This window comes from Pholis gunnellus (genome assembly GCF_910591455.1).
Source record: "Pholis gunnellus genome assembly, chromosome: 7".
Lineage (NCBI taxonomy): Eukaryota > Metazoa > Chordata > Actinopteri > Perciformes > Pholidae > Pholis > Pholis gunnellus.
In genome coordinates, this window is record NC_136533.1 from 10,495,925 (window position 1) to 10,518,875 (window position 22,951).

General features: G+C 43.0%; 3 protein-coding genes across 4 annotated transcripts; 2 read left to right on the top strand and 1 right to left on the bottom strand.

Annotated features, from left to right (window-relative positions):
• Window positions 1-305: 305 nt before the first annotated feature.
• epx (eosinophil peroxidase) lies at window positions 306-6,211 on the top strand (the record flags this gene model as incomplete). The annotated part of the gene is made up of 17 exons (XM_079162756.1): window positions 306-323; window positions 410-497; window positions 584-674; window positions 784-959; window positions 1,407-1,539; window positions 1,647-1,776; window positions 1,863-2,069; window positions 2,413-2,779; window positions 2,858-3,018; window positions 3,101-3,359; window positions 3,449-3,619; window positions 3,939-4,176; window positions 4,258-4,469; window positions 4,550-4,714; window positions 5,313-5,396; window positions 5,535-5,631; window positions 6,154-6,211. 17 exons carry the CDS (start codon window positions 306-308, stop codon window positions 6,209-6,211), a joined length of 2,655 nt encoding a protein of 884 aa, XP_079018882.1.
• A 765-nt stretch (window positions 6,212-6,976) lies between these two features.
• On the bottom strand, window positions 6,977-16,728 carry rab3il1 (RAB3A interacting protein (rabin3)-like 1). 2 transcript variants are annotated; one of them, XM_079163337.1, is made up of 12 exons: window positions 16,597-16,728; window positions 15,927-16,252; window positions 12,872-13,055; window positions 12,648-12,743; window positions 11,857-11,934; window positions 11,398-11,616; window positions 9,971-10,099; window positions 9,320-9,432; window positions 9,074-9,097; window positions 8,584-8,683; window positions 8,427-8,493; window positions 6,977-8,280 (listed from the first exon to the last, which is right to left on the bottom strand). In XM_079163337.1, exons 2-12 carry the CDS (start codon window positions 16,157-16,159, stop codon window positions 8,195-8,197), a joined length of 1,329 nt encoding a protein of 442 aa, XP_079019463.1. In that variant the 5' UTR covers window positions 16,160-16,252; window positions 16,597-16,728; the 3' UTR covers window positions 6,977-8,194. The 2 variants fall into 2 exon arrangements, with proteins under 2 accessions (XP_079019463.1, XP_079019464.1); XM_079163338.1 differs by lacking the exon at window positions 9,074-9,097.
• A 948-nt stretch (window positions 16,729-17,676) lies between these two features.
• best1 (bestrophin 1) lies at window positions 17,677-21,833 on the top strand (the record flags this gene model as incomplete). Its single annotated transcript, XM_079163618.1, has 9 exons — window positions 17,677-17,831; window positions 18,669-18,763; window positions 18,885-19,118; window positions 19,430-19,584; window positions 19,696-19,773; window positions 20,093-20,245; window positions 20,339-20,419; window positions 20,510-20,661; window positions 20,756-21,833. Exons 1-9 carry the CDS (start codon window positions 17,680-17,682, stop codon window positions 21,831-21,833), a joined length of 2,178 nt encoding a protein of 725 aa, XP_079019744.1. The 5' UTR covers window positions 17,677-17,679.
• Window positions 21,834-22,951: the final 1,118 nt, after the last annotated feature.

Below are 22,951 nucleotides of genomic sequence, written 5' to 3' on the forward strand. Positions count from 1 at the left end.
GGACAGAAGTAAATTTGATTTGAACGTTATTAAGTCGAGGCAGAGAGTCCAGTGTTTGATGTTGCGTTGCTGTCACCAGGAGGACAGATAAGGGGGATTCTGCACATACCTGTTGGCTCTGCTGCCAGTGTATAAATGGCAACCTGGACGCTCGGGGACGAACCCATACTGACACACACACACACAGGTTGGCTGTCAAGATAAGTCATGGCCAGTGCAGTGGCAGAATACTATGAGCGTGATTAGTTTTCTAAACCTGAAGCTAATCCTTTCTGCACGGATTGAAGTGAGTTTTAATGTTCTAGATGGACGCAGCACTCATGGTGAGTTTCACTTCTTTCCTTCTTATTTTAATAGAATAAAGATGCACATTTCTTGAAATATTCAGTTAGGTGTGTTCTGGTTTTAGGTGTCCGTCTCTCTGCTTGGACTGGCTCTTGTTCTGCTCTCCTTCCCTGAGCGTGCTTCTCTGAACAGGGCATTTGACAACACCTCAGGTAGGATTTCTGTGTGATTGTTACTGATGAGGCCAGATACTGAGGTTTTCTAACCGCATCTATGTTTTCCTTTGTGCTAATGTCAGGAGCTGTGTATCCAGGATCTGTATTTGTAAGGGAGGCACTTCAGAGGGCGATTGAGCTGACGGATGCTGCTTACGCACGCACAAGTGAACGGTAAAGATGACTGGGTCACCATGGAGATATTTCAGACCCGCTGCAAAATTTACATCATCATTTTACATCTGTACAGCATTGTTGTACTAAACGCTATTAATGTTTCCAGGGTGAAGAAGTCTCTGTCTGAAGGCGCTCTGAGACCCAGTGACCTGCTGGCTCAGTTTAAACAGACTGAAGCCGAGACCAGGACTCAGATCAGGGCTGCAGAACTGTTGGACAACACAGTGGAGCTGATCAGAGAGATGGTCTACACCCACACAATGGTGCAGCCCGACCATCAGGGTACAGAGCAGCAGAAAAACACAACACATCACATTTATTGGCTACTAGTACTACAACTAGTACTTATCTTACATGCAAGGCCCGCCATACATTGGCTTTCAGTTTCGGACTACAGATAACCATCGGGTACTTTTTACGCTGTCCTTTAATTTATCCTCGTATAATGCAACAAACATGTTCCCAGATTCACTGTCGAAAAAGCGAAATATTCGTAAAAGTGAGCAAAATATAATAGTAAAATAATCAGAAGGTAAAAGGTACAAATTCACAGAAAATGTCGGGAGCCCGTTGGTTCAAATAGGTTTGTCTTCTTCTGACATAAGGCAAGAGCAAATGATCTGATCACCCACTCCAAAGAAGTTACAGCCAGCTGTTGTTTTTTCTTCTAAATATTATAGTTATTATTTGTACGACTTAGATGTTTGTGTTAACTGTATGTTCCCAAAGAGCTGCTGAGTGAAAGAGACATGGAGAATCTGCTGCAGGTGACTGGCTGCTCCGCTGAGCTGCAGAGACCCAGCTGTGACACCGACTGTCTGTCTGAGCGCTACAGATCCATCACAGGAGAGTGCAACAACAGGTTATTGCTTACACAATAGACAACTTGTAGCCACAGAGCAGTGCTGACTTATAATAGATTTAGATGTTTTTTGATATGTGTCTGTTATGTTTTTTTGTCCTGTTAAGACATAATCCCAGATGGGGAGCTGCAAACATCCCATATTCCCGCTGGCTGCCTGCAGAGTACGAGGATGTGTGGGGGATGCCCAGAAGCTGGGACCCGGAGCACACCTACCATAACGCCAGTCTGCCTCCAGTAAGAGCCCTGCAGCAGCCCCCAGTCGTCCTCTTGTCCCGTCATCTGCCGTGATTTAAACCCTCCTGATTTTGTTTGGTGTCCAGGTGCGGCTGGTGTCTCAGGAAGTGCTGTTCACTCACAATGAAAACATCTCCTTGGACTCCACTCTCTCCCACCTGCTGGTGGAATGGGGTCAGTGGATTGACCACGACGTGGTCCTGACGCCTCAGAGCCCCAGTACGTCCTCATTCAGGACAGGAGCTGACTGCGCACACACCTGCAGCCGGGACACGCCGTGCTTCCCCATACAGGTACACTCCTGCATCTTTGATTTTATTCGGTAATAGAACTTTTATTTGTCTTCAAAGAAATGTGTGTGCCTAAGACGCTCGATATACATACTAAAATCAATATTTAAATTGTTTGAATTTTCCATATGCATAAAGTACATAGTACACATGCAATATATATAGTAAAATAATGAAGGTGCATGGCAAAAATGAACCACTTACAATGTTGTGAATCACAAGCAATGAATAACTTGGGTATTTTATCACAATATTATTATGAAAAAATACTTTAATAGTTAAAACAAGAATATTTGTTTTCCCCTCATCACCCACTATAAAAAACATATAACCTCTCTCTCTCCAGATCCCTCTGTCAGATCCTCGCAGTGGCGTCCAGAGTTGTATGCCTTTCTTCCGCTCTGCTCCCAGCTGTGTTGCTGGAGTCCCGACTCATCGCCACCGAGAGCAGCTCAACGCCATCACCTCGTTTGTAGATGCCAGCATGGTGTACGGCAGCTCCGCTGGTATGGCCTCGACTCTGAGAAACCGCTCGTCTCCTCTCGGCTCAATGACCCTCAACTCCCAGCACTCAGACCAGGAGCTGGCCTACATGCCATATTTGCCACGCCAACAGCCTCACCTGGACCCCTGCGGACCCCGAAACTCCATCACCTCAGGGTCGTTGGAAAGATCCAGGCAGCAGGAGAACACCACATCCTGCTTTCAAGCTGGTGAGCGAGTAAATGTAATGAGTTGACTGTTCGCTGCAGGCTTCAGTGGAGCTTTCGTTTATGATTTGTGTTTCACAGGTGATTCAAGAGCTAATGAACATCTGGGTATGATCGCGCTGCACACACTCTTTCTGAGAGAGCACAACCGGCTGGTCAAAGAGTTGCACCTGCTCAACCCTCGCTGGAGCCCTGATACACTTTATCAGGAGGCCCGCAAGATCATGGGAGCCATTCATCAGGTATCTCTATAGCAGCTTCTATCTGTTCACTTCTACCTACATGAGCATACCAGACACTCTGACCTTCTTTTTATCTTTCCAGATCCTAACATGGGAGCACTACCTGCCGCGGGTCCTCGGTGAGCGTGCCATGTCTCGTCTGATGCCTCCTTATAAGGGGTATGATCCCGAGGTGGATCCCAGCATCGCTAACGTCTTTGCAGCTGCTGCTTTCCGTTTTGCCCACGTCACCGTGCAGCCAGTGGTGACCAGGCTGGGGCCAGGATACACCACCAACGCCCAGCATCCCCAGCTGCCTCTGCATCATTCACTGTTTGCGTCTTGGAGGGTCGTGCAGGAAGGTAAAACTTCGAGGATGTGATACATTTAACTCAAATTGCATACAATTTCTTATCTGCTTCTATCTCTCTTTTTTCTCCTGGTGTGTCAGGTGGTATAGACCCTGTGCTGCGTGGCCTGTTGCTGTCTCCGGCAAAGCTGCAGACTCCAGGTCAGATGATGGTGGAGGAGCTGACAGAGAGGCTGTTTCAGGCACAGGGAGGGATGCCTCTGGACCTCGGGGCCCTTAACCTCCAGAGGGGCCGGGATCACGGCCTGCCTGGTACCAGGTTTCTTTGTTCTGGCACAGTACAGTGTTTTACCATCACGGTAGCTTTTTACATTACAGCTCAGTAATAACATGGTTATAGTGTAGTAATAGTTTGAATGTAAAGAGGTTGTAATTAACCATGTGATCACCAAAGTAATAACTCGGTAGTAAGACTAATACAGTCTACGGTATGTTTGAGTCTTTTGCCACAGGTTATCAGTGAACCGTGTTCATTTATTCTGATGTTTAGTAAAGGTACTTTTTGTCTCAGGTAATTGAAACCCGGTATTTAATGCTCCCCCTCACTTCCTGTCCCATCTCACCCCATAAGGATACGGCTCATGGAGAAAGTCCTGCAGCCTCTCTGTTCCCAATACTACATCAGAACTGGCCGAAATTCTGGCTAACTTCACGTTGGCTCACAAACTCCAGCTCCTCTACGGCACGCCACACAACATCGATGTGTGGGTCGGGGCCATCTCTGAGCCCGCTCTTCCAGGAGGCCGAGTCGGACCACTGCTGTCCTGCCTGCTGGCGAAACAGTTCATAGCGCTGAGAGACGGGGACAGGTGATACCAAATCCTCCGATGTAACATTATGACCATTAAAATGCAAGAAGAGACATCTGAAACTGTCTTTCGTCTCCCCAGGTTTTGGTGGGAGAGAGAAGGAGTGTTCACCAGCACCCAGAGGAGACACCTCCACGACGTCTCTTTGTCTCGTATCATTTGTGACAACAGCCACATCGCTCATGTCCCCGCTGACCCGTTCTCACGTACCGAGAGGCCAGAGGACATGCTGGCCTGTTCGCACCCGCTGATCTCCCACCTCAACCTCAGCCCATGGAAAGAACCAGACACAGGTGAGGAAGTTGAAAAGAAAACAATGTGATATCAGGTCTGTCTTGTGTTTTCATACGGACATGTCTGCCCTCTCTTTCAGATCCCAACTGTGGTCCGATACCCAGGATTCAATCTGGCTACTCCCTGCTCTGTGACTCTGTGATTCTGTATCAGTGTCACTCTGGCTTCAAGCTGCTGGGAGCGTCGTCTGTCAGCTGTGATCCAAACAGCCAGAAGTGGAGCTCCACACCCCCAACGTGTCAAGGTACGAAGACTAAACTAGGGCCTGGTGACAAGGCTCGAATAGATGAAGATTCTTTTTAAGACCAGCGCAACAAATTATGGTTTATGTGTTAAAAATCGAATATAACAAAATCTTTCGATGGTGATCTTGAGATTCAGACGTGAAGCATAACTTTCCTAGATCTTGGAAACCATAATCAGCAAAACAATCTTCCAACAAGGTCCATTCATAAGGTCTTCTGGAGCTTTTGATCTCATCACATGAACTTCCTTAGCAGATGGGAGTTTTCCCAGATGTCAAGAAATTGTAGCTGTTAACATTTCTATTTCTCGGAGTACTTTAATGGCTTCTTATCTACATAAAGTTAATTATTGACTTTGGAAACAGTCGACTAAATAATCTCAACACATGGTTAAGAGTGAAGGTTCAATCTCAACATGTAGGAGACAAAACCTCAAATGCGATCAAAAACTCCAGAAGAGCTTCTCAATTAATCTTGAGGTGAAATTTCTTTGTCAGCTATTATCAAACTATAATTGTTTGATTTTGTGAGAAACCGGCGATTAGCTACAAAATGCACGCGTCATTGATATCAGTGTTTTTTTCCTGATTGTTGCAGATATTGATGAATGTAAAGAACAAACTTCTGTCTGCCCACAACATCTGGAGTGTCTCAACACACCAGGTTCCTTTATTTGCTCAGGTTGGTTCAGAGTATTTGAAGATTATTTTAGCACATGTTCTGTCTACTTACATTGCTGAGTCATTTAACACATGCACAGCATAAAAACATCTCTTTACTTCTGGTCCTGGACCTTCATGTCTGTGTGCACTGATCCAGAACCCTCCACGCTGTCCGTCGTCTCCGTCGTCACTGCAGTGGTAGTCGTGATCTGTGGTGTGGCGGCTCTGCTGATGATCATGTTCTGTTGTCGAAGGTGAGACACTGGAGGTACAAATCGACTTAATGGTTCCAGGTTTTTTTGTTATTTCATACAAATACTAAAGGACTGCCTATATAATCTGTGGGTGGCTCAAATCCGATTTTAAAAACAACGACTAAATCCTTAAGAGTGTAACTTGCATCGGTATTTTTCAACCTGGAACCTCCAAACAAGCCGAGATGGCAAACTAAAAGGTTCACTGAAAGTGCTTGTTTTTGCCACTGACTGCAATAACTGCAATTACGAGACAAATTAAGAGTAAAAAGTACAGAATTTGTCTGATATATAATTGACTAGAAGTGTAAAGTTGCATAAAATGGAAAAAAGGTAAATTAAAGTACACATACCTTGGATTTGTACTGTACTTAAATGTAATGTACTTAGTCACATTCTACCACTGCTAAAGTCATACATATTTAGTAAATTGACATGTCCCATGAATTGTTCATTCGCCCCTGTAACATAATAAAACATAATAGTTTTTAAGTTAAATTTGAATAACTATCTCTGTTGCAGATATTTTCCGAAGAAAGAAGAGTTGGTCAATGCCGGATGTTGCCAGGGGAAAAGTTAAGAGTTTGGTCAAACGTTTGTTTTAATGTTCCTCTAAAGCATGTTATTTGATTATCTTACTGTCTTCATTATTTTAAGTTGCAAATGTATTGATCTTTGCACTTTCTGTCTATAGTAGTAGAATATTTTGTCTTGTTAATTTATAACATTAAGGCTCGACTAACGTTTTACATTAATAAGTATCCCTGTTGTAGATCATTGTAGAGAACTACTACTACCCATAAAGCATGACCTGCTCATGTGATCACATGTTTTGTCCTCTGACTACACATTATGTCACCGACCAATCCAAGTCAAACTATTTATTCAGGTTGTAATCTGTATGATGAGGCCATGAAAACAGAATAACAAGCTTACCAAAGTCCTTTCAATCCGGAAACGAAAATCTTACTGGAATGTCTGCTCCAGAAACAGATTTTCATACCATAAAGCCTCTCTGAGCGGGATATCGTCTCTGTATCCCTGTGCCTTATTCCTGCTTACAAACCCGTTACGTAACTGTGAGTTTCAGAGCGTTTGGTATCGGGGTAACCATGTTCCTAGTGACGACCTTAATCTGCAGCCAAGTCGGCGTCGTGGCCTGAGACAAATAGGTCTCTGATTCAAAATGAACTACAGTGATGCATCATCTTTCTCAAACTTCAGCGTAAACTTCACAAAAGGCCACAAAGAGCCGACGTCAAACCAGCTGATTCATTTGTCTTCTGTTAGATTTTGCTCTAACGAGACCTCTAAATCACACACACACACACACACACACTTCGAAGGAGATGTAGTGAGGCTACAATGCCTCGTCTTTAATGGAGTGTTTTCATTATCAGTACACTGAGGTTAGGAACCCCAAAGCCCAAAAGAAGGCTAAGAAGCAGTTATTGCACTTTCTGACACAATATTCTTCACTTTTACCTTCAACGGACTGTTTCTGTACAAATTGGACATTAATAATAATAATAATAATAATAATAATAATAACAATAATTCTATACTATGAAGTACAACCAATATACACTGTATAATATGGCTATGCACTACATTCATGCAAAGTAATTTATGGCTTTAACATGTACACACTCTTCATTGCAAACATGCAAAACTACAGTTGTGCATATTGCAATCACTTCTATTGAAGCGTGTTCATTTTTTTTTGACTATATTGTAAAACAGTCACTATTTTGAGTGTGGAGGTGTCATAACTAAGTTATTAACATTATTTTGGATTATGAAGTTCAGGTCAGGCTTACATGAAGCGGTTTCAATTACGTGTTTGTACAAGGCATCTAGAACAAGTAGTGCAAGAGTGCATCAACAAAATGAAGGCCATGCTGAGACATGTTTGAGCCGATAAATGAAAGTAACTAAGAGATGCTAGCGAGCATTATATTTATGCAAGAATAAAGAAAACGACCCAAATATTTGTTCTGTGGAAACCATGTGGATATTGTCAATCTCACAGGAGAATGATTACATTACATAGTTATACAAGTATGTAATACTTGAGGTAAGAGACCAACTAAACTCTCTACACTGCTTTTATTCTTTGTGCTCATCTTTTCAACAGACTAACGCCTGGAACATGAAACTTAGAGTCTATGTGTATCAACATGAGAAGTTGTGTATACTCCGCCGGGGAGGTTCAGAAAAAGTAACAATTCTCCTCACCGGTGGAGAGAATTACTGGAGGCCTGCAGTATAACAGAAAATATATCTTACACATCTGGGAATACCACTATCTTTAAAGTCATGTTATTTCACTTCTTTCTAGCTGTGCTGTTTCAACTCTTTGTCATATTGCATAAAAGTGGCACATGAACATTTTCTGCTTCCCTTGTTGATCAACCTCTGCTGCAGCACTAATTCTGTACAATCCCTGCTACAAAAACTGATCCAAGAACTGTTAGTTACCACAGTTTAACCCTGACCTTGAATAATCAAGGTCCTGGGATCACGCTGTCCCGTCGGGTGTTTCAGTGGACCGTCAGGTCCTCTAGCCCTGGTCAGTGAGGTAGAAACCTAACTTGGCCACAGTCATCTCTCTGCGGAGACGCATCACCTCCCAGAACATCTGCTCCGCTGGACGAAGGCAAAGAGACGACAACAAGAAAAGATACAACACGTCAGCTGCCTGAATAAAACCCTTGTTGGCAAAGAAAGAGGCAAAACGGATTCATACGAAGAAAACAACAAGATGTTTAAAATACACGTTAGTATTAACTTACCATCGTGTCTCACCAGGCCCTGCTGGATGTAGCGGATATAAGTACAAAAATTGCAAACAGCCGTGATCTAGAAAGTTGAGATAAGGACAAGGTCACATGTAGCAACACTTATCAGCTGTGCGTCTAATGAAGGTTACAGAGATTAGGTGATAGTTACCCGTGCTCGGCTGGAAGGAGAGATGTAATAGTAGCTCCCCTTGTCGCCAAGTTTAATGCGATGTCGGCAGAGGCGCGACATGCCGCTTAATGCACATTTTCTACAAACCGAAAGATCAGTTGTCAGACAATTACAGCTTCAACACGTGAATACACACGGTCACTGTTTAATCACAGCAAACACGAGTAAAATCCCTTCCGGTATTATTAACAACAGAACTTGGGCAACTTTGAATTAAGACTTAAGTGAAAACACATTCCAGACACAAACGTTTTAGAAGAGAAACAGCATAAAACAAAAATAGTAGTGCACAATCAGAGAAAGTTAGTCACTGGAAGAGGAAAAGGTTCATTAATATATATTCAGACACATGCAGAAGTCATTAATTTACAGATTTGTTTACAACCTTTCAGACGCCTGGATCGGCAGACTTCATGCTGCAGTAATTCGTGTTAGTGAAAAGCAAGTGATTGTTCCTGAGAGGACTTACGTCTCTATTCCTGCCCTAAAGCCACTGGAAAGAAAAGATTATCTTAAATCAGACAGTGATTAGAAATGTGCCTGTTAATTCAGATACGAGGGAAGACAGTGAAACACCTTCTATGACCACTAATCATCAGGGGGAATTACAAAACCAAAGAACAGTGGATTGTCAGTGCCGATTTGGCCATTGTTTAGCAGTGAATGGTGAAAGAGAGGACACATTGACAGATGATATGTCGTCGTGATAACTCACTTCGGGCCGCCACACTCGATAGCGGAGGCTTTCACTATCGGTAACGCCGACATGGCCACCGGCTCGATAGTCAAAGAGTTGTTTTCCACTGCACTCTGCACCAGCTGCGACAGCTGTGAAGAACAGTTATCAATAATGTTAACATGACTTTAAACTAGGAGTGTCGCAATATACCGGTACTTTGACAACTGATATTTAAAAAAGGAAATATTAGTATCCTGCTAACAGTCTAATAAACATATAATAATATTATGTAAATAATCCAGTGCCTCTGAAATGGTTACAGAGTCTCTCTCCACATCCCTATACTCGCATTGAGTGTAGGCTTAATTGCAATGGTCTGTTATTCAGAGCTGCTCTAAAGAAGGAGGTAGGAGTGTCATAACGTGCAAGTAATCTACTCTCTCCCCACATCGCTACACAAAGATTTTGAGTGCAATTCATTTGCAAGAAAACAGACTAAACACACAATAAACACAGACTGATGGCATTCATTTGCATGGGTTTAAAAAAATAATAATTCTGTGGATATTGCAATAATATTGTCATCATGAATTCTTTAGACCACGATAATCGTGTCGTGAAAATGTGATAATGCTACAGCCCTACTTCAAACAATGAAATATAACAAACGCAGTGGTAGGTTCTGACCTCAGATCTCGTGAAGGAGAGGCAGGGTCCGATGTCTTCTCCGTAGATGCGACTCAAGAAGGCAGAGGAGCGCTCTACACTTGGATTCTCCTTCCACAGCAAAAACTCTGCGTACAGAACAGAGTCCATCTGAAAGAAGAAAACTCACTTATTAGACCGCTTGTCTTATGAGTCACCCAATGCCGCCCCCACCCGAGACAAACCCTGTTAAATTACAGAAGCTTGCAAGTGACACGATAAAAATCACATTTTCAAAAACAGAGACAGGTGATCAGGCTAACTAATCCAATAAATATGATATTCACAGTCAACTCTTTTGACCAACTCTTTCCCAAAACAGTCAGAAGCCATAAACATTGTTAAGCTTCATATTGTTTTGTCAATCCTAAAAATAATTGCTATAATTATCAGAAATCTGAAAGACTTAAGGCCCATACACACTGAAAGCATTAAATGACACGCTCAATCTTTTAACTTGATTTGAATAATGACATTCCTGGTTCAAAACTACAATGTGGAAAAGATCGAATTTTTGATAGATGAAAGCTTAATTAATGTGAAATTGGCGTCACACGATCCACTAGATGGAAGAACGAAGAAGTAAAACTCTGCTGGAGTTTCTGAAAGTACAAAAACACCCAGTCAATTCGCTCTTGTGTTACAGAGTGAAGCCTCGATACCTCGTGAACAATCTTTGGCTGAGAACAGACATTGTCCTGCAGAACGCAAACAAACTGCCATCAAGTTACAAACGTAGTGACAGCTGATGTGACTTACCGCCTGAGAAATGTGTCATTTTAACCAGTAAAAGTTAGCATACTACAACAGTAATATTATTACTAACTAATAATGTATTTCTTTAATTAAATATTGTCCTCTGTGGAAAATGTGTTAGCATTTCATTCCTTCTAGCTCTCTCCAAACAGCTACTGCTGCTGCAGCTTTGGTCGATGGGTTCTTTTATTTGACGTTTCAAAATCTAAAACAAGGTTGAAGTCGTTTGGCATGCCTCACAACGCTTTTGGTGCGTGTACGACCATTTAAATCTGTAGGTGTACTTAAAATTAAGAGCGCCAGGCGTTTTTTAAAGGCGTTTGGGCTCTTAAGAGGCCTGGTCGAAGAGATGCAGTTACCTGTCTGCTGTCAGTGCACAGCCTCTCCCCCCGCTCCTGCGAGTAAGGGTCAAATGTCACACTGACAGATTGGCCAGGAACAAGGCAGAGTATCAGAGAGAGGAGAGCAGGAACAGCAGGCTGAGAGAGGAAGAGCGACCAGAGACAGAGAGGAAGAACAAGTCCAGAGAGGTTAGTACTGGCAGAAAAGAAAAAAGCAAAGAGAACTGGAACTGGAAACAGAGATGAGGGGTAGAAACAGAGAAACACACAAAGAAGAAGAAAGGGCAAATGCACAAACTTCCTCAAGGTTACCTCTCGGTCCTCTTTGGCCGCAGTGGAAACTGAGGAAGGTTCTGGCTTTCCAGGTGAAGACGTGAAGGCACCGCTCGCGCTCTTATTGCGGACGTGGCGTGACGCTCCCCTGGTTCCTGACGGCTGCAGCTGTGGATGCAGCTGGCGGTTCGGTGAAGAAGGTGTTGATGTCAGCACCAGAGTCTTGAGTGCCGTCACCTCTGCTTGCAGAACATCGATCTGGGAGCCAGACGCAGGAAAAGTACAGAAGAAAAAAAGGAAATGGGGAAAGTGACAAAAGTCTGATGATGGAAGGAAAATCAATAACAGTAACTTTATTTTCTGACATCAAACGTATCTAAAATAAAAATAGCATCTGCCAATTTTTAAGACACATCAGTTCAATTCAAAAGTAGTTCAGCTGCAGTGAATGAATTTAAATGACACAAAGTACAGAAACAGAGAAACGTCATCACACACCTTTCCCTGAGCCTCCTTCAGTTGTTTCTCCGCTGCTGCTTGTTTGACGTTAGCTTCATTCACCATCTTGTGAGCTTCCTGTTGCGATGAAGATTGAAACATTATCACAAAGTCTGTTATCCATTTGTACTGTGGTTTTGAAAAAAGATGTCTGAAATCTTTGATTTCGTTTACTTTAAAGTCATGTATAACTGGGTATATGTAGGTAAAAGTATATGTGAAAGTCTGTGTACATTTCATATTTTAAAATACACAAATAGATTTTGTGTAATGTGCAAGGAAATTAAATAAAACAAATATGCATTGTTTCCCGTGTCTCTAAATTGAGGATTTGGTGCTTCCCTCTAGTTATAGAATTGTTAAATTAGCGTCCTATGATTTCTGCGATGTGGAAAACACAAATGCAATTGCGAAATTTGATGATACGCATAATGCTTCTCTTCTTTACAACTGAGCCACAGTTGGGCAACTGTGGAATTTTCTTTCTCAACCACATTATTAAACATGTGCTTAGATCATAAACATAAAAAAACATTTAAAAAACAGATTTAATAGGGCCATATAAATGGATTATGTCTGGGTTTCAGACAATCAGACAAAACTAGACATCTGGAAAATCTTGATGAACATTTCACTAATCTCTGAAGTTTTAAGGATTCATTAATTACTGCAATTCTGGGGCAAGAAAACCAAAACAATGAACCACAAGAGGCTAAAACGTTCTGTCGAGCTGAAGAGTTGATAATTGATGAGATGATTGAAATGCGTCACATCACTTGATTATTGCTTACTTCAAACAGACTGGCAGTCAGCTCTTCCAGCTCCTGCTCCAGTTGGATCCTGACCTGTGACAGGCGCTCACACTCCTTGTCCTTTAGTTTCAGTTCCTGAATTGTGTAAGAGAACAGTTCACAATCACATTTGACACGGAAGGACATTTGCATCGTCAACGTTTTTTCAAGTCACACAACGCGTTGTGTGTCTATGTGCAATAGCATAAAGTAGGTTACAACACCTTCTTTGCAGCGTCCAGTTGTTCCCGGAGGATCTCCGAGCCCTTTTCTCTAATTTCTTTTTCTTTGATCTCCAGCGAGGAGCTACGAAGCCGGGAGAGGCTGCCATGGTCCCTGCCTGAGATGGACCCAGCCTTGCCTCCGCCCTCCACTCTGGACTTGGGCTCTGGATCCAGATCTACCAACCTAACATAGAGAAACATAAAGATGTCATGTCCACTCCTAAACCTGAGTTGTTATAAAGTCAGGGTACTATGATATTAGGTTGATGTAATGATAATGACCCACAATTCATCTTTCCTGTAGCTCTGTGTTGGAGGTCATTGAGTGTATGTCTTACTTGTGGGTGCCAAGGAGCTACAGATATAAATACATTTTTAAGATTTTACTTTTAACTTTCAGATTTATTTTAAGATAACTCTTGTACACATTAAATACTAACATTAGATGTCAACCTTAGTGTTGGAGTTTTTCATTCACACATGGATAAACAGAAAGTGACTCTAACAAGGAACATGAAACTATGAAGTCATCATTTTCATGTATAGGACTGGGTGATCATCAGTAAAAAAAATACATATATACACTAATTGGTATTCATTAGGTGCACCTGGCTAAAATAAATTAAATCCTTAACCTGACAGTAAGGTTATATTGTTCAGTTTTTGAGAGGCTGTAGTTTTCTGTTAGTGTTTCTAATATTTTGTCTACCTCATTCATGTATAGCCAATGTTTCAACAAAAGAAAATCATGCAATAGGAAAATATTGGCCAATTCATGAGCCCAGATAATTATTATTAACAGGATTTAATGCAAGGCTGTTTTTGTTTTTAGCAAGGCAAACCTAACAAACCGAGAACTGCTAAACCTGTGAAATACACAATAGGTTTACACTTTAAATATAAATATAAAACAAAACATAAAATGATTCCCCCTTCAGGTTTCAAACATTGTTTTCTTATCATCAGTTTGAAATAGACAGCAGGATTGTGTCTGGCAACATAAACATATTTTCATTCACAGCTCTGATGAAGAAACATTTCCCCTCTGAGTCACTGTCAGTGAAATCCCTTGAGACCTCTGAGAGACCTCTGAGAGACCCCGGACCACAGGTTTAGACCCTCTGCTCGTGCATTAGCAATCGCAACATTCAAACGTTTGAAAGCTTAAAGCTGCAAAAACGACCGTGACCCACAAACATTAACCGTTGCTTTCAGCCATAGACGTTGGTTAACAGTTAACGCTGCAACTTTTTACAGCGGGGTAGGTCTCCCTCAGTATCCGCCCTTACCCTGTCAGTGTCCCGGGACCGCAGATCAATCTCCCCCCCTGGCTGTGTATCAGTCAGCTTCTCCCCTCCAGCGTCCTTCAGTTGTTGTTGTTATCAAATTAACAAATGCTGTACTAACTGAGCTAACCGTAGCTGCGTTCAGTTAAAACCTCAGCTGTTTTAAATCAGCGGAGGAATGCGGACGCTGACGTAGACGACCGACCGACAGCAGCAGCAGCAGCGATCTGCTGAGAACAAAAGAAACGATTTAAAAGTGTAACGCACACTTTCAAAACACTTTTACCAGCCGCGGTCGACACGGTTTCGCTTCTCATCCCCGCGTCCTTATTTCCAGGCAGAAAAAAAACAAGTGAGTGTCTCTCCACTCCGTTTCTGCCCCTTTACGCACCGGTCACATGACAGCGCATCCACTCCCAACGCCCTCACCGACAAACCCGGGCCGGTCCTCTGCCGGAGCACAACAGTGCGCACCGCCCAATAACCTCGAGCCAACAGCCACAGTAAACTAACACCTGATACGCGTACCTGTTTATCTGTAAGTGGATGCACGTGCGGCTCTAACAGTTAACCCCTTAGGGAAACGAGGGGGGTCAAGCCCTAAACATTGTTCAGTAAACATCAAATCATTTCAAAGTGGAGTATCGTGGCCTGATTGTCCTGCTACGAATCTCTAAGGAAAGAAATGTGGAGCTGCACCCCACTGTTTGTGCACATTATGTATAGTTTTTCTTTACTTTCTGTGCTGGAATACCTGGCGTCAAATCTGCTGTCTAGTGTGAAACATAGAAACAGAAGCACATTACTAAATAAAAATAAAAATAAAAATAACTGAGGGACAATCTTCAAGACAGGGGTCGAGATTGAGTAATAAAGCAGGAGCAACTTTCAGGCCCTATCATTGCAGATGATATCATGTTCAATTAAAGCACAAGTCAAATAACACACAAGCCCAAGTTTAGTTTCCAGCTTTGCACAGTTGGAGGTCAGAGTAAATATATCATTTAAAAAATGGTTTCTATCGTTTCCATATGTTTTACCTTTGCAAACTAATTCACATATTCACACATAAAAAATCATGCAACATAACTAAAACTAAAAGCTCGTTGATTATAGTGAACTGAAATCAAAATATATTATAATTTATAAATCTAAAACCTACAAAATGAAATCTCTTGAGTTCTTTGCCTACAGCCAGAGACTTTTGTTTCACATCATCCTTCATCTCTTTCTCTTCCCTCATTTCCTGTCAGCTCTCCACTGTACCCTCTAATAAAGGCAACACAAGTTAAAAAGTCTTGATCTGCCCTCGCAGGAGACCCACGGACTGAAAACCTGAATGTGAGCTCAGACTATGAACATGCTGCATGGAGTCTGATGGCTTGTGACGCAGAATAAGACTTCATGCAAAACAAGCCTTAGACGACATCATGTATTGTTGAAGTTAGTTGTAGTCATATGACTTCACCTCATGGCTGCTACCTAAATGTGATGGTCACCATTCTAAAAGAATCAATCTTCACGAATGTTCCACTTTACATCATGTCTAATTGAACCACATGTGGGACGTTTTTGTTGTTGTTGTTGGCTACATAAGATAATCATCTCTTCTGCAGCTAAAGGTGGTACCAACATGGCAGAGAGGGAAACACTTGGATCCTTCATGTAGCGCCATTGTGCTCAGCTTTACAGGGAGCTCGTCAGAAGTGAAATGATCTAAAACTACACTTCAGAATTAGAACGAACCAACTCATCTTTTTGACACTCACCGTCCAACAATGCAGCCTTCCTCCTCGGTTTCCCTGCTGTACTTGTGTCTGGCGGCTGGCGGTCCCAGGGCATCAGATGTGCCGAAGAACACTGCAGAGGAATATACTGCTATTCCAGATCTCCCTGCTCTGAGGACTTCATATCCTGGACTGGCTGCTGTTGAAGACGGGGGAGATGAGGAAATCTGGACGCTGTGAATTCCCTCTAAAGCATCCATGTCTCTCTCAGGCATGTGCAGAAGGCTCCTCGGAAACTTGTAGACGTCTCCACTGAGGTTACAATCGGTTTGTCAAATGCTTTTAGTGGTGTTTAGTGATCCTGATACCTGTGGGTGCCAAGCACAGACAATTCAGAAAAGAAAGAGTTTCATACTGGAATTTGAAATCACATGAAAACTAAAAAAGTTTCACTCAATAAACCTCACAGTCTTTCAGTAGCCAGTGGACGAGTCATGACCTCGGCAGTGTTTGAATAACTTACACACGTGCCAGAGGAGCTCAGGCTCTTTTATTTGCCGGTTCTCATGCTAAAGGAATGTGTTTCTTTGTGAGATATCCAGTGTAAACACTACTTCAACTTAAGTTAGGAAACAGTGTCATGCCAGTATCATACACGAGAAGCTTAATCCAGGATGATTTAAGGACAGAAAAACGCACAGAATATACTCACCATAGTGTTCAAAATTGATCTCCAGTCGTTGCAGGAGCATTAAAAATCTGTCAAAACAGCCGAAATCGTGCTTTAATAATCTCAAGATTGAACTCTGTCCGCACTTCTCTCTGCTTTTGGTCTCCTGGTTAGACAGGAAGGGTTAATCACTAACACCCTCCGGCCAGTTAGAGTACAGCTGTACACATTTCTTCCAGCAGAGGACACACTGTCTCACCTGATCAAGAGTTTTCCATGAGGAAAAAGCGAATGATACTTCAAACAAAAATGGATCAATGTTCCCTGTAGGTGTGAACTGAAATCAAGAAATGAGAATACGTTCAAACGGTTGTGTGTTCACCAAAAGCCAGAGATAATTAACTGCGTGTTAAACTTTGAGTAAAATGCTTTCATAGAGTTATATTTCCAAAATGTGAACACAACTGCTCAGCACTCATGCCTTTGACCAACCAATTTGTGGCAGTGTGGGCGCTCTGCTGTCCTCAGATTTGTTCAGATTAACAGGACCTGGCCTCACAATGCAGCTTTGTTGCTGAAGCAGATTAACACATCAAGTGACCGGAGGTGTAGGAGTCCCTTGCTCTCTCTTTCTTTCCGGCTTCCTTTTTTCCCCCAACATCATTCCAAGGAACGCTGCGGCTACACATCTCGGGCCACAGTGACTCCGATGGACAGACGTTTTCATATCGTGTGGTAGGTAAAAACTTCACAGCTTTGTGTTTGAGGCCCTCGCATATTGCATTTGGCTGTTGTAGCCCTGCGGACATCTCTTCAGATGTATTGGTGTATTTCAGATCTATGAAATAAGGAAAAATATCATTTTAAATGGTTATTTAAACGTGCAGAAAATGGAAAATCAGTATCAGTTGATTAAGAGAAACCAAAAATATAGTAGTTAAGAGTAGTAGAGAAAATATATAATGTTTTTTTTTATTTTATCATTTTAGATTTGTGACCAAATTGGCCTTATGAGATCCAGGTTGATCGCTGACGTTGAGCTGAGACGAAGCACAGAGAAAACAGCCACACTGGTTTGCTTCATGTCACAACACAGTCACCCAGCAAGTTGGCCAGCAAGCAGCAATGACTGTAACGTACTCTCGCAGGGTTGCTGATGCAGGTCTGGGGACCTTCTTTCACCTGCTTCTGCGTTGGAAGGGCAGCATTTATAAACTGCTCTATAGAGAGCTCATCATCTTCACTCTTCTCTACTACTTCTTCAGTATTGTTTATAGGTACTCTCATAGCAGAACTTTCATCTTCTTATATATATTTTTTTTAACCTAAACATCTTTGTTACGGGTCATTTACATTTAGTTAACTGAAGAGTTGTGACCAAGGTACTAAGGAGGACATTCTGTAGTTGAAACTTCAAACTACGTAACAGAGACACGGAAACATTTCTTGGGCATTTCTGCATTGAAATTTTGTGTTAGCCGCCGATATATACGCCCGATATTGACGATAAGTATCGGCTGATATCAGAACCTGAACCGATTTATCCGCTCCAGTGGCAGCGTTACTTAAAGGTGCTATGTATACGAGATTGCGAGCATTTCTATTGCCTCTCAGCGGCTCTCAACATGGCTGAACAATGCAATGTTCTCATTTTAATTTGAGATCCACTTCATGTTCTACACAAGATGTTTATTTTTTATTAAATGGCTTTACTTTATTATAACATACCATCTTTTAAAAGTTTTAAAATAACTTTTTCTCATTTTGCTAACATACGGAAGTCATTACAACATGCTTATGTTGTTTGTTTTAATAAGATAAGTTTGTATGTGATTTTAGCAGTAAATGTTTCTTGTTTTAAAAGATACAATCCAGTTTGTGATATAACATAAAAAATTGATGTAACAAGAAAAGTTTTATGTAAAAAACGGATTCTTTTGGGATGTTGTAATGACAAGAAAATATGTTCTAACAAGAGGCAGAGCAAATATTTAGTTGGGAGCAACATGCTGCCTGATTTCTATAGCAAAGTTATGTTGGACCAGGAAAGTGTCACAGGGCTCACCTCCCTGTGTTTTAGTTGTAATGGACTCAATAGATGTTTCCTTCTCCAGGTTTGTGTTTAGCGATGACCAGAAGAGGCTGTTTGAGAAGCTGTCGATATACTGTGACCGCTATGCAGAGCTCATCCCAGTGTCTTTTGTGCTGGGTGAGTTGAGGCTGACTGTTTCATAAATCTAAATCTCAATCTAAGACCATTCTCCTGGAAGCTATCACAGGAGGTTGGCATGCAGTACTGTACTTGCAATGTTTTTGGGTTTTTTTGCCAGGTTTCTATGTCACCTTGGTCGTGTCCCGCTGGTGGGGCCAGTTTGAGAACGTCCCCTGGCCGGACCGCTTGGCAGCATTAGTGGGTGGTCATGTTCGGGGAACTGACGAGGCCTCCAGGCTGACCCGACGAACTCTGATGCGATACGCCAACCTCTCCGGTGTGCTCATCTACCGCTCCGTCAGCACGGCCGTCTACAAGAGGTTCCCCACCATGGAGCATGTGGTGCGGGCAGGTACGACGTGGCCATGAAACCACCAAAACTCACTGTCGCTGGTCCTGCCAGTCTTAAGACAACAACATAAATATCTGCTGAATCTGTTTGCACTATTTAAAAGTGCTGAAGAAAACTGTGTAAGGTGGTCCAGCATGGCACTGGTTCAGACTCAGTGTATTTCCATCTGATGTGGTTGAACTATTTGTATGCTACATGCTACTGCTTGGTGATGTAACGGCTGAGTAAAGAACTACAAACATGGAAACAAACGTCTTAAATGCTTTTGTCTCTTCGTGCCATTCCTTCATTTCCGTGCTTGTGTCTCTCAGGTTTGATGACGTCAGATGAGCTGAGGCACCTGGAGGACTTGCGCTCTCCTCACAACAAGTTCTGGGTTCCCTGCATGTGGTTCGTCAGCCTGGCTCTGAGGGCTCGGACTGAGGGTCGCATCAACAACGACGTGGCTCTCACAGCCATTCTCACTGTAGGTCATCAAGTGCATCTGCCTGCAGGCCGAAAGAGTTGAACATCGAAACGTTCTGAAACATTTTAAAAGATTGCCCCCCCCCCCCCCCCCTCTTTTTCCTCTGTTCAGGAGTTGAATAGTTTACGGGCAAAGTGCATGAAGCTGTATGGTTACGACTGGATCAGCCTGCCTCTTGTCTATACTCAGGTTTTGTTGATATACTGTGTTGTAACTGAAATATAGTAGATGCATCTGCGATAGAAAAAATTGATTTAACAGTTCTTATGTTGTGATAAATGTGCAATGATTAGGTGTCTAAAAACACTGCTAATGAGGATGCAGAGCTGATATTAGGCTGCTGGTGGGCTATAGAGAATGAAACTTAGTGCGTTACTGTAATCCTAATCATCGTGTTCCTAAAATCATTAACTCAGTTTGTCAAATTAGACATCTGACCGAGCAAAACACAATCAGTATAGAACAATAATGCAAAGACTTGACAAGAGACTAGTGTTTTTTTAACCAGGTGGCGACAGTGGCGGTCTACAGCTTCTTCCTGGCTTGTCTGATCGGTCGTCAGTTCTTGGATCCAGCTCAAGGTTACTCCGGTCACGATCTGGACTTCTACCTGCCTGTTTTCACCCTGCTGCAGTTCTTCTTCTACGTCGGTTGGCTGAAGGTGAGGTTCAAGTCACGCTGAAGCTGCACAACGAAATGCTATTAATTTGTCCTTCTGAGCTGTATTGTGGTGTCTTTCCGCTCGTGCTCTCAGGTGGCTGAGCAACTCATAAATCCTTTTGGAGAAGATGACGATGACTTTGAAACCAACTGGCTCGTCGATCGCAATTTACAGGTTTGGATTCAAACTATTTGGCACTTTTACATCAGCCGCAGACAGAGGCTGTCTTGTTCTTCCTGCTTTGACTTATGTTGTCTCTCTCAGGTGTCCTTGTTGTCGGTGGATGAGATGTACGACAGCCTGCCGCTGGTGGAGAGGGATATGTACTGGAATGAGTGTGAACCTCAGCCTCCCTACACTGCTGCCAGCGCTGAACACCGCAAACCCTCCTTCATGGGCTCAGCCCTGGATATCAGGTTCAGTAATGTTTTTTTTATTTTCTGGCAGACAATTCTAAATACCGAAAAAATACTCTCCGAACCATATAACCACCTATTTCATCTAAACTAGTGTTCCCAAGGAGGAGATGGAGTTTCAGTCCAATCTGGAGCAAATTAAAGAACACGAGGAAGCCAACTACTCCACCCCGCTGCTCGGAGGGCTGGGTCGTCTCCTCGGTGTCCAGTCTCCTAGCTTTCCTCGCTCCTCCCGCGTCTCCCTGCTGCGCCGCCGCCCTGGAGCTCCACTGAGCCGCTTCCCCCTTTACCTGCACCCAGAGGCCTCATTAACTCCAACTCAAAGCCGCCAGCCTTTGAACCACGAGCGAGATCCGGACTATGCCTTCTCCACCATGCCCCTGTATGAGAGACCGGGTTTCTACAGCTGCCCACAAACACCCATCCACTGTGTGCCCCCCGCGGTGCCTCGCCCTCGCCCCGCCCGGCGAACTCAGAACGAGTGGAACCGCAGCTGCAGCTCCCTGGCTCCTCAGATGGCGGGCTCACAGCCGCTGCCCCCCGACACCCCCAACCACGTCCCCCCACCGCCGTCCTCTGCTTTCCCCTGGCTGAGTGAGGATGGGGAGGTCCAGAGTGCCCCTATGTTCTCGTTCCCGGACCCTCCGCCTGAACTCTGCCCAATATCTAAACTCAGACCTGGACATGGCCTGCTGTCTCGCCGCCCTCCACCTCCCCGCCTCACTCTGGACACCCTCCCCTCAGCTGACAGCCAGCCCGGGCCCCCAAGTGCTCGGACTGCAGGAAGCGGAGGAGAAAGGGTGTTCTCGTTCACTCCTCCTTCCCGAACAGCAGCTACAAATCCCCATAATCCCAACAGCAGCTCTAGCAGCATTAATGCAACAAGCACCAACGGCGCGGGCATGACGGGAAGTCTCTGCAACGGTACAAGTCACACTAATTTTAGTAGCCATGGGAATTTCAGCACCAACATGAGATCAAGCAACGGGGGCACCAACGGTGGGCTGAGCAACAACATGAACACCGTTTCCACTTCGGCGCCATCGCAGCAAGAAACCAATCAGCAACACTCACCCAATGACTCAGGGATCTCATTGGCTGACGGGGACCTGCTGGGCGTTTTGGTGGACGGTGGCGTGAAGAAGGCGGCAGGAGGGAAGGAGCAAGAATGAGAAAACAAGGTGCGACAGACCGTTTCTGTATGCATGTGGCATTCTAAGTATTTCACACAAACATGCACTCATTCATGTTACATCTGAACTGTATTAGTCATCTGGAGCCCTACACACAATTGCTAAGTATTTGTCGCAAACACAGTAGAGTTAATCTCTACTTTGTGTTAAGCTCTTACAGAACAATTAACCTATTTGTAAGACCTTTTGAGATTTGACCCTCAACATGTGAAGGAAAAATAAACTTTCTAGTTACTTCTGAAACTCAACGACAGGAATCCAAAATGTGTATATTGTAGTCTTTTCAGTATTGTTTCCATCAGTGTACTCTTTAATAAATCCCATATGTATCATGTGTTATGTTTCGTTTGTTTTTTCAATAAAAAAAATGTAGTCTTGAAATTATTTATTGCTATTTTATTGGATTATATAAAGAAACTATGTACACATAACAAATAGAGAACCGACCACTTCACCCTAAAAAACTGTTTACATTTTTAAGATTCTCTTTTGCCCGAAGATATCCTCAATAACGGACTTGGACTGTGTATGGAAGAACTTTACAAAATGTGGTAAGGTTTTATCATCCCTATCGAAATAGAATGCCTATAAATAAAGAATGAAGACATTTTATGTTTTAGTAATCTGAGTTTAAAAGGGACACAAAAAGCAAAGCAGTGAGCAAAGGGCCAAAAACAGATGCGCCTTGCATTGCTGGGAATGAAAGGCTCTCTTACCATAGAGAGATACACAGAAGAGGCATAGAGCTCCATGTTTATCCGCCTGTTAATGAAAGACTCGCAGTCCTGGTGGAAGTTTTGTCGGATTTGCGAACTAAAATAAAAGACTTGTTTCGCATCATGAACCACTGAATGGCCACCAGAAAAAGGGCAAATTTTACACTTTAGAGCGCAGTTGATACCGTTAGCAAGTAGATCTCCATCAATTCATCTTAGGTTTTGCAACGAGGCACGTGACGATCCACAAGCTGTGAGTGAGCATATCGACCTCTTATGTTTACAGTTTAGAAAAGGTATATTAAAGAGCATCTTTGATTTAAATTGAGCAATATCTTACATGGAATTAAACCGAACACTAATGTATACTTTATGACATGT

Excerpts from the sequence above, each read along its gene's own strand:
- rab3il1 (XM_079163337.1), bottom strand. The coding sequence starts at position 16,159 with ATGCCTGAGAGAGACATGGATGCTTTAGAGGGAATTCACAGCGTCCAG. Across the intron at positions 11,935-12,647 it reads TGACTGCCAGTCTGTTTGAA|GAAGCTCACAAGATGGTGAA; the intron begins GTAAGCAATAAT and ends TCATCGCAACAG. Across the intron at positions 9,433-9,970 it reads TCTCCTTCACGAGATCTGAG|CTGTCGCAGCTGGTGCAGAG; the intron begins GTCAGAACCTAC and ends TGTTCTTCACAG.